We start from the raw sequence: 17365 nt of genomic DNA, 5'->3' as shown, positions 1-17365 counted from the left end.
CTTGTCCAGCACATAACTCAAGAACCTAATTGCTGTTGTCTGTCCAAAACGAATAGGTAGTTTGTATGCCACACAACTGCAGCTGAGCTACACTAGATGCCCAAATGTTTATGGACACCCCATCTAATGGATGCAAACACAGCCAGTACATTGGCAATATAATAGAAGTCTTCGGAGCAGAAGACCATGAACACCTGTTGACACCATGACTAATGACAGGCGTAGGGTAGAGGGGTATGAAGCATTGAGCTGTGGAGCAGTGGAACTGTGTTCCGTAGAATGATGGGGCGCCATCCAACATTTCGGAATGAGGTGGATTGGTGATCATCCAACATTCTGACCTCAAAAACTGAACAGCAATGCTCCAAAATCTAGTTGAAAGCCCTACGTAGACGGTAGAGACAGTTACCCAGTTACCCAAAGCAAGATCAAAGAAAGAAATAACAAATGAACCGGCATCCCAATACTTTTGTCCATATAATGTAGCTAATCTGCTAAAATACACACAGCAGGCAGGCTCAGTGATCTAACATTTGCTGTCTATTTACCACTGTTAAATCCTGGAGTCCTGGTGATCACGATTCCACATGGAAGACTGTTGTTATCTTTGTCTCTAAGACAGTAGTTTTCAAACCGGGGGACGGCAATCCAGTGACGGTTGTGGAGGCATCCACAAGAGATTTATTGATAATGCATTTTTAGAGTAGTAGTAGATGCAAAATATGGCTGTTTGGGAAGCTGGTACACAGTAGATGTGTATCTTTATATTTAGCATTAGGCACAGGTGTTATAATGGCTTAAATGCTGCTTCCAGCCCAACAAAGATCAACCAAAGAGAGGTCAAAGGGTTAGGACATGGTGTTATAGGACAAAATAAGTATGCAAAGCTGGCCACAATAATCCAACCACAAAAGCACTGCCCTCTCTAGCCCCCTAATGGCACTGGGCCTGGTTCGATCTTTTCATGGCTAGCTTCAGTATAATACCATACCAGGGGCTGGCAACTCAGACGATGAGAAGAGTTTTCATTTCAATAAAAACTGCAATAATTTTTTTTAGAATGTGTGGGTATAATGTAGGCTGCTCTGTAGCCCCACATATAAATAAATGCAGATTTCTGTTTAGCTGTAGAACAGATAACAAACATAGGAGCTCATCATTTTGTAGACCTACTGTAAAAATACAGACTTAATTTGTTCTGTTTTCAGCTCGAATGCAGCTAAAGCCACTTTTCCCGTATTTCCGACTGGAAACTTTTCCAAAAACGTTGACTGCTCTCTTGTGAAATGTGTCAGACTTCTCTATTTTGTTGTTTGACAGCTTCTTGCTGCAGATTAAACACACTGGGAAACCAACTGGAGTAAAGAGACAGAAATGCAAACGCGTCTGCCCATTCATAATTACATGTATAACAGATGGAGTGGTTTGCGACTGATAGTCCGGCAAATCTAATGTTATGGTTTTGAAATATTAAGCTTTTTAAAGGAGCTTACTGCTGTTGCTTATAAATAGCTTTGTCCATCATTGGTTTCACGCGCTGGTGGGTGCTGACCTTTCAAAGGATTCAATTATTTGCTCATATACTGAACAGCACTAGAATCACTATGAACCACAAAATGGATATAAAATAAATAATCAAACAGATGGAGATGCAAGGTGAAGAATGAACTGGTTGTGGTTTTCGAGCCATTCTTGAGCTACAAAACAATGCAAGGAAAACAACATATCAGTGCAAGGAAAACAACATATCCCAAAATTCTGTGCATCTTTGCAGTGATGGTATGACTGAAGGTTTTCCTTCAGTGCATGTTTTGTCTGTAGGCTGGGTTTATTAACTGGACCATATTACACCAAACAAAGCTGCCATAGTTTTTGGCTTTATTGATGTTTTACAGCTTTTTTACAGCTGCACATACACAACATGATGGCGATGGTATAGCAGCTCATCTTGGTTTTCTCTGTTTTGGACTCGACTCGACTTCTCTACTAACTTATTCTACTAATGTTGCAATGGTTTATAAAAGCAGAGGAACCACTTGTGATTCCATATAGAGCTATATTGGTAAAGGAACTGTGAGTATGAAGAACCTTTGATTGATTCCTTTTAAGGGTTTTTAATGGTTTTTCAATGGCATTGCTTAAATAACCCTTTTTTAGAGGTGTGATGGGGTCTCTTCACTCCAAATTTCGAGATCTTTCTCTTGCCACTCAGTTGCATGCACTGAATGTATTGTTTTTATTAAAACATCTACCCAAATATAGAATAATTCATACCAAAAATGCAAAAATAAAACTGCTTACAACTAGGTTAATTAATATTAGCTGCACATCACACACCACCAAACAAAGAAAAAATCTAGTTATTTACTAAAAGAGCTCTAATTAGCAACCGTCTTCAGTCACGACAACATCCTGCTCATATAATGAACTGCATGATTTTGAACTCGTGGTGAGTGTGAGCTCTAAGCTACGCGCAGCTCATCAAAGCATGGTTTTGACATTTCTGCAACAGAAGCCACAGCATGTGTAAAGGAATGAGCAGCTTTAGGCAGCTATTGCACAACCAAAAGAGTTTCAACTGTACTTTTTAACAATAATTGGAAAAGATTGGAAAAGTGTCAAATCATTATTTAGACAAAACCTGCTCCCAAGAGATCTGGATGAACTACTCAAATATTAGATAACAAACATATTACAAATTTTTTATTTCCACCAGAAATATATGAAGGTGCTATTTTTGGTCACAAGGTCCTCAAACTAGTTTGCGTATCACTATAGTTCATTGTCTTGTGTCTCACATGTCTACCGAGAGTTAGAGTTACAGAGTTAGGTCTGGAACTATAGAGACCAACTGTTTCTTTGTTTTTTACAGGTGCCAGGCACATGGGGAGGGGGGTCAGCAGTCCAGGGGGGTCGGCAGTGCTGTTCAACTAGACAAATAATATCAGTTTGAGTAGTTTGATGACTTTTACTTGAAATTCAATGATACCATGAACACTGTGCAAATGCTTGCAATGCTCCAATTTAGCAGAAAGCCTTTTCCTGGACAGAAGACACAGTTATTCCAACAAAAGCAGAATCAATTCTTTGTAATACCCTTAAATTCAGAAGAAACAATGAATGAACAGATGTCTTTTGTCCATATCAGATGTACTGTAATACAGCAAAACTCCTAAAACGCCAACAACAACCCATGACTAACAGTTGTGATATTTGATATATGATGTGATATATGATGATAAGTCTGATCTCATTTATTAAGGCCTAGCAAGGTTATGTTTACGGGACTTTATGAGGTCCTGTATGATGGCAAGGTACATACACTGCTAGCTAGTTTAATTAAGATCTCTGTGACTGTAAGTAATTTATTGTGTTGTGGATTTTAATGTATACTCAGTATCACTATATTGATTAATATGGATACATTACTGTACATTTCCGATCCAGGGAAAATTTCAGGTCTTTCTCACCAGCACACCTGCAATGTGACTCTCACTTTTTCATATCTTGCAATTGTTTTTGTGTTTGTCTTCGATGGCTGTTTCTGGGCTTGCAGCCCCAATAAAAAATTGCAGTAAAAGTAATAAAAAGTAGTAATAAAGATAAATTGGACATATGTTGTTCAGCAAGCAAGTCTTAGTCCTGGAATCCAATATGAACTCCCTTTTGGTCGGTTCTGCCATGTTTTACAACAGTTTGATAATTCTCTTTGCTTCATTTTGCTGGATTTTACAGTTTTTCTCATGCCTACATAGGCTCAGTCTCAATCCTTATGCTACTGTACTCAATAGTATTTTTACAATTGGTGATGTACTAATATACTAATATTGCATAGTTTATGTTAGAGAGGCACTGACAATATGCTAACTTAAATTTTAAATTATGTTAAAACAATGAAAAAATTGAGGTACAAGGTTTTTGTGTGACAGCATTGATATATTACTAAGACTACTCATATCACCAATATTGTTATAATAATAAGAAGAAGAAGAAGAAGAAGAAGAAGAAAAAAATAAAATATATCTCACAGAATAACCATTTAGCCTTATTATATTCATTAAGCCATTACAAGCATTTAGTTTTATTGTTATTATAATAATATAATATTATGTTATATATTAATGTTAATATTAAGTTATATATTATAATGCAGTAATATATGTAAATGCAGTTCAAACACAATTTAATGCTTTAAAATCACAACCTGAAACCTACCCAGAACTGCGAGGGCATGTCAGAGAATGGCAGTGGCATCGCGTATGGCAACGTAACAACAATATGGCAACATTATGGCAACAATAGCGGTGCCGGTGTGGTTTCACCAGTGAGTTCTGGATCTCTGTGAAGGTCTGCCTTTAGTGAGTTCTTTTGGCACCAGTTGTAGAATTTAACTATTATTCAGAAACTCAGATATATGCAGAATTATATGGGACATCAAGAAGCAAGAAGTGTGCAGAAAAGATCATATCCTGAATGTGATGGTATTTTTTATAATTATTTTTGTGTTTTAATAAAGCGGTGACACTTCATAACTTTGACTCATGGCTGGATGTGACTGATATAAAATGTTATAAAATTTAATTTTAAAGAACAACAAACTTTATTGTGCACTTACCTTACACCAGGAAGCTGAAAGTCCACCTTAAAATAGCTGTGCACTTCCATTCTGCCTCCTGTAAGTTCTGCACCATTTAAGGTGGAATGGAAACATCCAGTAATAAGCAGGTGAATGACTCCAGCCTCGTTGGTGCAGTCGTGTTTATTTACGGTGTAAGAAATCACCACAAATTTAAAGGCAGATGTTATGTGACAAGATGATTAAATGAACCAGTGGAATTAAAGCGAATTGCTGCATCACCTTTTAGCCTAGCAAAGAGGCTTAATGCACGGGAAGACATTACGCAGGTGACGTAAACATATTGCGAAATCTGACTGGTTCTCTGGCTGATCTGAACTCACATAGTTAGTCACATACAGGAAAACTACCTAAAAATCTCTCTCAAAAAAAATAAGACCAACATCATTGTTTTCTCTGCCAGTTCAGAGGAAATGAACCACATACGAATAGATGAGCAGACAGGGGCTTTTAAAGGGTCTCTTTCTGAGACATGACTGTATTCATGTGTGTTTATATGTGTTCATGTGTGTGCGTCTACCACCTGAAACTGTTTAGTGTAATGTCTGAAACCTGATGCTGTGATCTGAGGAAGTCCCAAAATGTATGCTGTCCCATGTACATGGGTGTTTGCACAGGCAGGATGTCTGCCTACTGAATAACAGCATCTGTTAGCTAGAATAAATGTGGTGTTAATATTGGGCATTGATTCACAAGGCATGTATGACAGTTAAATATGTTCATGTGTGGAAACAAAGCTCTTTTTAAACTAGCCGTAAATGCGGTTTTGCTATCTCTGGGGGCTGTCACTGCGGTAACTAGATTAGCTGTCACTGGGCACTGGCATCAGAAGAATTTCAATAATTATTATTATTCCTGTAGACATTAATGTCAGTACATACTGTTGACAGCTCTTTGAACTAATGACAATATTGTTCACTGGAGCCAATCTTAAAAGCTTCCATGAAAGGGGTCATATAAAGCCCCCATTCCATCAAATATTTGACAACATCCATGTCTACAGTACAAACACATACCAAGGTCTTTCACTTTTAGCTGTGTGCAGTGCACTGCACACCACAACTGCAGTTTGACCACTACAGATCCAGAAAACCAGGCATATGCCAACATGCAATATAACCAGCATACTATATATATATCTCTACATCTACTTTAAAGATGCACAAATGCACACACACACACATACACACACACACAGCTTCTCTAAGCTTTCTGATTACCAACAGAATAGGACTCTCTGGAGCAGTGATGGTGCTCCGTCCAATAGTTTTGGGATAGATGTAGGATTCACGAGTTGGGAAAAGCAGATTCAGTGCATGACACAAACTGCATGCAATTCTTATAAAAATAATACTTCAATATTATATATTATATTATATTTATATAAATCCCTAATCTATCTGATTGGCCCAACCATATTTAAATATTCTAACTGTTTGCTGTAATGCTCAATAAAAACAGATAAAAACCTTTAATGTTCTGATTAACATTTAAAACCAGCGTGTGTAATCAGAGTGTGTGTACATACACTGAGGTGTATTTGTGTGACTAAATGTCTGAATGACTATCAAGTTTATTGAGGTGGTATTGTTTGTGCAGCGGTGTTGAGTTATGACTCATTATAAGACAAATAAGGATGCAAATGCAAATAAGGATAAGGTGTTACAGCTTCACTACTCTTGAGACCAAACAACATGAACCTAAGCAAACCTGCCTCGTCTTTGTTTCTCTTCTACAGGGTCCAACCATGTGTTCAGACTGGTTGGCAGTTCTCTTCAAATGGAAATACAGTGTTATAAATAGAAGTTTGTTTACTTGTGCTGAATATTCAATTGAAAAGAACATTGAGTATAAAACTATAAGTATAAAAATGAAAGCTCTAGTGAAGGTTCTACCAGGAGACTCTAATGCAGTGTCACCTTTCTTCAGCCAATCACCAACCCGTGTTAAAAGTCACCTAATCATACGCTTTTTTTTGCTGTTTTTAAAAGTTTGCCTTCTTTCTTCCCACCACCACCAGTTTGGTCCCAACGGCTGCCCGGGGATAGGTTCTGGCACATGCCTCTATGTTCAGCAGGATCTGCAAGAGGCCCGAGGTTGCAAGACCTGGGCTGACGATGGGGCCTAGGCCAAAGATTTTATCCATCAACACAGTTTTAACTCGCTTGTTTACATTGTTTCCATCATATTCGTTGTTAAGATTAAATTTACAATTTACTGCTCTCCAGAGTCTTCTGGGTGAACTGACATTACAGCAGTTGAAATGTATAACCCTAACAATTACACAGCAGAGCTCAATGAGGAAACCTATAGTCTGACAATCAAGAACGTATAGAAGAATGCTAGTGGACTGTATGAAGCAATAGCGTTGGATGCACGCAATACAACTGTTGCAGAATACACACTCTCTATGTTTGGTAAGTCTTTCAGATGTTAGATCAAGTTATGATGGCATTTTGTTTAAATGTTATGGACAAAACCTCATATTTTGAAAACAGAAGATGATTAACTTGCACATGTTATCTAATGCAAGCCACAAATGCAAGAGTCACTGAGTGGCAGGTACAGGGAGCCTCTGAAACAGAAATTAGAGTTGCTCTGGCAGTCAGCCTGCAAACCCCCCAAGCGACGATGTAGAGTCACTCAGTGGGAGGCCCAGAAAGCCTCCTAGCCATGTATTAGAGTCACTCTGGCAGCCAGCCTAGGAAACCTCAGGTCATGATTTTAGAGTCACTCAGTGGCAGGCCCGGAGAGCCTCCAAGCCATGAATTATCATTGCTCTAGCAGCGGGCATTGAAAACCCCCAAGTCACAAAGTAGAGGCTCTCAGTGGCAGGCCTCCAAGAGCAAATCAGAGTGACTCAGGTGGCTAAGCCAGGAAAACGCTATGCCGTGAAGTTGAGTCACTGAATGGCAGGCCCACACAACCTCAAAGCATCCATATAGAATCGCTTTGACAGTTGGTCCATAGTTGCACCAGCAGCCAGTCATGGAAACCCCTGAGCCACAGGCGTTCAGTGACAGGCCTAGAGATCCTCTAAGCCACAAATTAGTCAATCCAGCAGCTGGCCCAGGGAACTCCCAATCCACAAAATAGAGGCACTCATTGAAAGGGCTGGAGGATCCTTCTATCTGCAAATCAGAATCACTTCCGCAACCAGCCCGGGAAACCCCAAGTTTGATTTTAGAGTCACTCAATGGCAGGCCCAGAGAGCTTCCAAGCCAAGAATTTTCATTGCTTTAGCAGCGGGCATGGAAAACCCCCCAGTTGCAATGTAGAGGCACTCAGTGGCAGGTCTCCCAGAGCAAATCAGTTGCAAATCAGAGTGACTCTGGCAGCCAGTCATGGAAACCCCCAAGCCATGATACAGAGGCATTCAGTGGCAGGCCCAGAGATCCTCTGAGCCACAAATTAGTCCTTCCAACAGTCGGCCCAGGGAACACCCAATCCACAAAATAGAGGCACACATTAAAAGAGATGCAGAGATTCAGTGGCAGGCCCTAAAACCCCAAGAGAGCCTCTGAGCCGATGTATTCATACTCATTGCTTCATCTCTCCACTCTCCTTTAAAGCATATGCTGTAGTAAAATAAAGCCTATGCATGTTTGTCCTTCAGATCCAGTGGAGGCCAACAAAGCAGTGACACCATTAACACCCCTCTCACCTGCAGAGGCCATGACCCCTCAATCAACTAGAAACTAATGAAACCAGCGAAGAAAAGGAAGTGTCCTCACCTGGAGGCATCGTCCTCTCTCTGTTTGTCAATGGCAGCTTTATCACCTCTATCTCTATGTAACCATAGCAACCCAGTCAGCTGGAAGGCGGATGTTTTCAAGATGAAAACGTTGAACTGTTTTCGTGGAGGTGAGCATGCATGGTCAAACGCAAGCTCATTCTTTCTGTACTTACTTATTTATGATGCTCAGTGTTTAATTCAGATTGTGATATTTTACATGTTAAAAAGGTTTGAAAATGTTACACAGCTCTAATGAAATGCGACATTAATGGTTTGGCTCCAAATAACTAATGACTAGGTAGCATATCATGTGCTTATGCACAACACTGGTGTTATGAAGCAACATCAAATTATGTATTCAGATGCAGTGTTGATCAGACTAGTTTAAGGCCATAAATGAGATACCTTTGGAAGTGCCAAAGGGATGTACTGGTACTCTATTAAATACATTATTTACTGTTATAGACATTTATCTCTCACATTTTCAGGACTAAATTTGAAATGGTGTATTAAAAATTACCTTCTATTTTTGCTCAATAGGAAACAAAGACCAGCACACCAACTGGCTATGCTTGATGGTCCCACTTGCATTGCTTCTGATTTTCCGGGTTATTGCTTCATACAGTGTTGGTCAATACAGCAGCTCAAAAGATAATGCTTAGACTTTTCCCAAATGTCATTAGATGTACATGAAACAGCTTTTTGGGCAATTTTCTTATTTTGTCTTATGACAGATTTTATATTATGTTTAATAAAACTAGATGCGAATTTGCTCTGGCAGGAGCTAGCATAGAAAAAGTCAACTGTGACAACACATTTTTGACTATATTCTTATTGCATCTCAATTATGCTACAATACAGTTATGCCTTATAACTGTCAATTTTTGGCAAAAGGCTGAATTTCTCATAAGCAATGTTTCTACTGTCATATTTACTGACATCAGACAAGACAAGAGAAGAAGGCAAGGCCTCAGTGAAGTACCAAAAGCTTCTTTTCAGTTGTACAACCACCTCAATTCAGTTTCTTTAATACAGGAAATGAGGCACTGCTTACACACGTTAAATGGCACAGCACCACCACAGGTATAGTATTTAACATGGTTATTTCTTTAAAAACATTTCATGCGTGTAGTAATATTTTAAATTACTCAGGAATATGCTCTAGTCCTGTCTAGTTTATCCTGTATTTACTTTATTGCTCCCGCCCTAGGCAGGCCTGACCAATAAGCAGAGAAAACGTTCTTATGTGGTTTGTTGTGATGTTTTTTTGGTGCGCTTGATTTTTTTCCATGTGTGAAAACAAACAAAGCACCCAACCAAACCAACCAGCTACAATATGTGATCAGAGAGGCCCAGTGGACTATGATGCTAAGGTCACTATAACCCAAGAATAGCTGGTTTAAATCTTAGGTCATGCTGACTGCCATCATCAGCCGGAGCAAAAAGAGCACAATTGGCCTTGCCTTCTATCCCCACATCACATCAGTGTAATACATCTGCTAGCCAATGCATCAGAGCTTGGTACCCAACGCCTTTATCCAAGCGCGTTGGTTGCCTGGTGACGCTGCATTGACAATTTGAAAAGAGGCAATGGCTGGTTGCTCATGTGTCAGAGGAGGCATGTGTCAGTCCTCACGTTCCCAGTGTCAGGAGCATTACATGTGATGGGGGAGAGCACCAACAAGTGAGTTGGGCAACTGGCTGTCTAAAATTGGGGAGGAAAATTAAAGGTGAAAAGAAAAACAATGTTTTAAATGAGGAATGAACAACATATCCCACAAATACTGTGAATGTTAAAAAGCAACAAAAGGTCAAAAAAGGTCAAATTGCCTCCATTTCAAAAGGTTTTCGGCCAACGCTTTTGTTTTCCCATGTGTCATATTCCATGTAATTATGGTATATACCATTTTATGGGGATTTTATTATAACCTAATGTTTGTATTTTATTAGTACTATTTCAATTATACGTATAAATACACATTTAAGACATTCTTGTCAACTGCATAATGTTTTATTGTTCAATGTGGCATGATCACATGATCTGGGTGTAGTTCTCATTAGCTGTTAATACTGGTATAACAAATACTGGTATAATAAAAGAAACAACAAGCTGGCCCCTTAAAACAAACTACACTCCACTTCATGCCACGTTTCATAGCCAAACCTCTGCATAAATGTCATATGTCATTGCATAATGTAAACCCTGCTGCAATTCACATGGATCTTCTTTAATACTGAACCCCAACAGCAATGGTTTCAGCTTCAAGGAACGGTCCTGAAACAGCAAGTCAATGGCAACAAAGCACCACATGATGACTTGTAATGATATGTAAAATGATATAATTTCAGCAGTGCTGTTTTCTACTGCACTGAAAACTCTTTTCTTCATCCTTTAAAACATCATATCTGACAAAGAAGCTATGGTGTAGAAAGCAGTTAGCCTATGACCATTTTGTGCTGTTCTGGTGGAGCTCAGTTTAGGATAATGGGAAGTTTATTACTTTTTTTTATTAGTTTATTAGTTTATTACAGAACAGGGGAATGAAACATGAGCTGAAATTGGACTGGCTCAATCAGGAGCATATGCTATTATCATACAATCTCATACATATTCCTGCATTTACTCGTCTCATTTACAAAAAAGATTGTTCTTTAATGAACCATCCGTAAAACCTTTTAAACCCAAAAGTTTAGAATTTTGTTATTATCATAATGCAGACACTGCTACGAATTATAACATATCTTGTGTACTGTAACATATCTTGTGGAGTCCCACAGGGTTTTATTAAGGGATCTATGCTACTGATTCTATTTATAAAGGTGAATAAATTATATATATATATATTTCTCTGGTGGACTATCCACCAAAAACATACATACAGATTTCTAAGTTGAAATTACTTGTGGATGCTAAAATCAAATATGAAATTGAAATAATATACGCAAAGTGTTATGTATTGCCTTTTTAAAAATAACAGGTCAGAAGGTCAAATAAACACAGTTTTATATAATAAATATTTTCTGGCAATTATTTCATGGTTCAGGCTTTACAGAGTTAAAGACACACAGTGTCATTCGCGCAAAGCACCACTCTACCAAACCACAGCCAATACAGAGACCTTTGCTAACTACTGTTATCTTAGAGTAGCCTTTCTAGCTCTGGTTCTGGATCATTCTAATGTCTCCCAGTGTTATAGTGGTCTTTTCATCAGTCTTACATCAGTCTTTTCATCAGTATTACAGAAATGGTGTGAACACATCAGTTGGTTAACAGTGGTTTTCTCAGAGCAACCCTTTAGTCTGATCTTCTCATTCTATGACCCCGGATCATCAGTCATAAATAATGAAGGTGCAGTCTGTGATTCAGCAGTAGCTGTTCATCTCTGAACCTGTGCGTCTCCTGGCATGTAAATCTCTGTCACAAGATCTAACACTTTTTTGGGAAGCGTGAACTGGTTTCTACCGGTTTCGCTGACACTTCTAATCCTGCAACCCAAGCTGCAGTGTATCTTCTCTGTCAGTCCGAGTGTGTTCTGAGAGAAAAGGGGGGACGAGGGCAAAGGGCAAGGCTGCCCCCTTTCTCTCTAAAAGCTTTTCCCTTCAGGCCTCAGTCTAAGCGGGAGCACATGTGAACTCTCCAGAGAGTCTGATACCTCCAGTGAGCACTGCCTTTGAAGACAGTATGACCCATGTGGTGGATTTTTAACACTCCTTAAGATAACACCCGTGAAACACAGTGACACGCATTCGCGCACTCTTTCTCACACACACACACACACACACACACACACACACACACACACACACACACACACACACACAGTTGGAAGAATAAAAAGCAGATGGGAAAACGGCTTTGAGTGGATAATACCTCCTTCCCTCGTTGGATTCAGCGCTTATGTCCCAGGTTTTCATTTTTTTAGAGATTCGGAATCGTAATGAAATCGTTCCACTGTGTAATTTCTCATTTCCCTTTCGGAGGGACCAGGACACCTACCATTTGCTTAAAATGAAAATCCTCATCTACAATAAAACACTCACCAATTGCCATTGCTGTAATGGTTCTAAAACCAATATTCCTGAATCAACTGAGGTGCAGTCATAGAGCACTTGGTGGTCAGGCAGAACATCAGCACTTTTACCCCTTTTCCAAGCTGTGTAAAGGGTAGGTGAGGTGTGTGGCTGAAGTTTCCACATTAAAATGCAGGTGAGTAGCGGCTCATTTCTGTGTTAGAGAGCCCATATCATAGAATACTGAATATTCCTTGAAATAAAGAGTTGAATGTGGTTTAAAGTTTCCAAATATACAGTTCATCCCCCAATGCAAACACTTTAACATTTATCAAAACTACAAAATGGCCCTGTTGAACTCATCATAGTTGTAATGTCATCTTAGTCCTTAAAGGCGCAGTAACAAAAACCGTGTGTTTAAATTCTAATGGTTAGGTGAAACCTATAAAATGTTATAAGTCAGTGTAGGTGGTCAACAAACAAAGGTTATTTACATAAGGCACAGTAACAAAAACATTGCGTTTAATTGTAATGGTTGGGTAAAAGCGTAAAATGTGGCGGAAGAGTGATAAGTGGAGCTGTAAAATGTAGAGCATGGGCTCTTTAAGCTCAGGTGATGGGTAAGATGCGGGCTAAAGGTCTGTACAGGCGAGAGGTCAGTGCAGGTGGTCAGTGAGGTTACCTGGCGCCGATGTAGAGCGTGCGGTTGACCTTGAGGACACTCTGAATGTACAGTGGTTCCTGCCGCATATAGGAGCGATGAGCTCGGCCCAGAAACACAGGATAGCGCCTAGCAACTGAAAGAGAGAGAGACAAAACGAGAGAGAGAGAGATAGAGATATACAGTAAATTACCTTTTCTTTCAACCAAACTAACTAAGGGACAGCGTGTCTCCAGATTTGATGTTTTTTCCTGTGTTTATTTGTCTACACTGTTGTGCATGTGCATTGGCAGTTACATGCATTCACAAATAATTTAAGGATAGACCACATTGAAACACTGCAGCCATTTATATTAACCTATTGTTGTTGTGCTCTTTGTTATTAGGCCTGTTGCATGGCTATCATCTTGTAATTGCTTTGGCAATATTGGACGTTCAGCAGTCCTGACAGTTGAACTGAAACCAGTTGAACTGAAAAACAAAGAGAAAGAGAAAAAAAAAAAGAGAGAGAGAAAGTGAAAATAAATAAAAAAAGGAAGATTAAGGAAATGGAACAAGCAGAATAGAGGGAGAAGAGCGAGCACAGGAAACATATTTATAACCACAAATAAGTAAATGGAAAATTAAACGGAAATAAATAAAAGGAAATAAGGAGGGGAATAAATTGAAGATAACCAGCAAGAGAAATAGAAATTGGAATGAGAAAGATTAAAAGGAGACGAGACAGAGACAGAGACAGAGACAGAGAGAGAGAGAGAGAGAGAGAGAGAGATGGGGGGGGGTATACATTGTGGCTGCAGTATGATGAGGCAAGAAATTCCTGCTAATGTGCCATTTGAAAAAACAGATTCAAACTCCATACTGTTACTTCACTGATCTGTAACACACTCCATACTGTTACATCACTGATCTGTAACACACTCCATACTGTTACATCACTGATCTGTGACACACTCCATACTGTTATATCACTGATCTGTAACACACTCCATACTGTTAAATCACTGATCCATAACACACTCCATACTGTTACATCACTGATCCGTAACACACTCCATACTGTTACATCACTGATCTGTAACACACACTGATCCGTAACACATACTGTTACATCACTGATCCATAACACACTCCATACTGTTACATCACTGATCCATAACACACTCCATACTGTTACATCACTGATCTGTAACATACTCCACACTGTTACATCACTGATCCATAACACATTCCATACTATTACATCACTAATCCGTAACACACTCCATACAGTTACATTACTGATCCGTAACACACTCCATACGTTACATCACTGATCCGTAACACACAATACTGTTAGATCACTGAGCCATTTCTCACTCTTACATTCACTGACCCGTAATGCTGCCAATATTGTTACACAACTGACCCATAAAACAAGTCATGGCACAAACTATGGTTAGACCACTAACCCCTAACACGTTACACTGACATGTAACACACTCCATAAATTTACAGTACTGACCTGTAACACACTCCTTTCTGTTACAACACTGATTCATAACACCAAATTGTTACACTACTGACCAGTCACACTCCATATTGTCACATAAGTGATCTTTACACAATCCAAAGTGTTACACCACTGACCCATAATACAGTGATCCACACTGTTACACTACCGATCCATAACACACTCTATACTGTTGCACCACTGACTTTTAACATTCACCTTATTACTGTTACACAACTCATAACTCAACAAATTCACTTCCTTGTATCACTGAACCCTACTAGTACTAGTGGTTGGTGTGGCGCAACAGCTAACACCACCACCTACCATTGCGTTACAACAACACCATGTGGGAGACCAGGGTTCGATTCCCGGTCTGGGTGACTATGCTGCGCTACACCAATAAGAGTCCCTGGGCAACACTCCTAACCACCTCTGTAATACGAGTAACCTTGTAAGTCGCTCTGGATAAGAGCGTCTGCTAAATGCCATAAATGTAAATGTACTTACCATATGTATAATTTTTAGAAAATACATATCTCTCAATGGTATCTCACTAACCTATGATAAGAAAAGGCACAAGCTGTGGTTGCTGTTGGGGTTCACTGTCCAAGACATGAAAATCACAGATCTACTGGTGTCTGCTGTCACAAATGGCTTCAGAGAGCACACACCGTTAGCTAGCTGTCTCCTCAGTAGTTTGGTTAGCACTGATAGCATGAAGCCTGGTGACCATGATTCCACACAGATGATTGTCTTTTCTTGTTCCCTGACAGACCCTGGACAAGTTCATAGAAGATTCTATTGCTCTTGCTCAGGCATGTCAGTAACACATCATGCCTTCTATCTATCTATTGTCAGATAAAATCTTATCAATCCCAGGTCTCGCAGCGTTAGCTCCAGTGTAACACTCAGGTTATGAGTGTCGTAGTAGGCTGTTCAAACTCTTCCTCTGTTTGCTTAATGCAATTTCCTCACTTTAACACTTTTGGATCTTATCATTCTAATGTCTCCCACTGTCTTCACCAGAGTGATATGCTATTACATCACCGCTGAGTTATTCCAGAACTCGGATCTGAACTTCCTCTGTTCGCTAACTGCAGTAATCTCAACATAGCCCCTTGGGTCTGATCTTATCATCCTACGGTCTTGCAGTGTCAGTTATAAATATTGTAGGGGCAGTCAGAGAAATCCACAGATAAAGCATTATTCAGGCTGGATTAGTCTTACTACAGGAGTGGTAAGGGGTCTGACAAGGGATCTGACTAGATGATACATATGGGTGAAGTATCTGTAAGCAGATATCCTGTCAGGCCTGGACAGAAAGGTTTTAGCATGGAAGTACCTTTAGTAGCATTATACTAAATAAGCATAACAACACAGCATATGGCCATGTCTGTTTCCAGCCTTAGGTATTCCATTACAATCTGAGGCCAATTTGAAAAGGACTAGTATTACTGAGGGATCTCTCGGTTCCACGGATTATGCTAATTCCCTCTGTAATTACTTGTCAGACATGAATGAACACTGAAGGTTCACATTGGAATAAAATCTTAGATCTTGGTGATAAGCACATAAAGCAATTGGTTGGTGTAAAATACATTTTCTCATTGCTTGTGTGCCTTCTGACACTGTGTCTTGCTTGTGTGCCTTCTAACACCAACTCACAAATTGTTATATGTAAAAGGACAAAAATGTAGTTTCAATTCAGGCTTCAAGATAGATAGAAAAGATAGAAAATACTATTTGCCACTACTGTACATCAATAACACTGGAGAGCAGCATATCACTTCTAGGCCCTGCTAGTAAAAGCAGTAATCTGTGCTAGGCTAAAAGCTAACCCTAGTCAACCAGCTTTACCACGTCTTCAGTTGGCTAATCACACACTAAAGTGCAGGATAACTGCACTATCTGGCAGGACTCTGGAATAATTAAAATAATAATGTTAATAATAATAACAATAATAATAATCATCATCATCATCATCATCATGCCATTTTCTTTAAGAGCCAGGTCTGACTTTAACAGATTGCTATTTCAAATGTTGGGTGAGTTAAGCATTGCTAACTGATGTACATAATCTTCAATAAACTGCATTATAGGCTACATCAGCTTTGTAGCTCCGGTGTAATACTACATAAGCAAACTTCAGACACCACACATGTCTTTTGCTGATCGACTACACTTTGGGGTGAAGGGGGAATTGTGTGTATTTGTTGTGATTTTTCGCTGATCTATCGCTTTAAACCACAGTGGCTCCCCAGGCAAAACTAATCCAGCTTGAAGACAGCTTAAGTCTACAAACTGTGCTGACACACTTCGCTCCTGGCCCTCCATGTGCTTTCATGTTTTTCTGCTGAAAAACAGCTGTTGGCCTACAGGGGATGAACATCTCTCATCACTACCGCTGTGCCCTATTACATCTCTATTATAGCGCTACCAAAATAAGCCCGTTTCAAATGCTGCAATTGTTATTCGTTAATACCAGCACTTCAGCGGAAGGGAAAAGAATGAAGTGCTGCAGCGAAAGGATGTAATGTTGATCAGAGCAGGTACGAGCTAACAGGCTTATTCCAGCCTTCTCCCAGATGAGACGTAAAGTAGCTGTTAGAGCTTACGTCTTCATATTCAAGAAGAAAAGAAAAATCTCCTCCCAACCTGTCTTCCTCTCTTTCTCTCTCTCGCTCTTTCTCACACACACACACACACACACATACTCTGGGCGCTGTTTTCCTGAGCATGTAAATCACACGGTTCTGTCTGACCTTTGATCTCAGTGCTCTACTGCATAATCATGAGATTGACGGTAGAGCAGCTTAGCAATAACAC

At 39.5% G+C, this 17365-nt stretch overlaps 1 protein-coding gene across 1 annotated transcript in view; it reads right to left on the bottom strand.

Moving 5' to 3' along the window:
• Positions 1-17365, bottom strand: part of sema6ba (sema domain, transmembrane domain (TM), and cytoplasmic domain, (semaphorin) 6Ba) — a 200409-nt gene that overhangs the window by 69528 nt on the left and 113516 nt on the right. Inside the window, exon 3 of the mRNA XM_072668471.1 lies at positions 13066-13180. Within this exon, the coding sequence (XP_072524572.1) occupies positions 13066-13180 (115 nt within the window). The remainder of the gene's footprint in view (positions 1-13065; positions 13181-17365) is intronic.

The sequence above is a fragment of the Salminus brasiliensis genome, chromosome 23, assembly GCF_030463535.1.
Source record: "Salminus brasiliensis chromosome 23, fSalBra1.hap2, whole genome shotgun sequence".
Taxonomy (NCBI): Eukaryota; Metazoa; Chordata; class Actinopteri; order Characiformes; family Bryconidae; genus Salminus; species Salminus brasiliensis.
The sequence above is the reverse complement of the archived record's forward strand: the minus strand, read 5'-3'. Positions and strand labels throughout refer to the sequence as shown.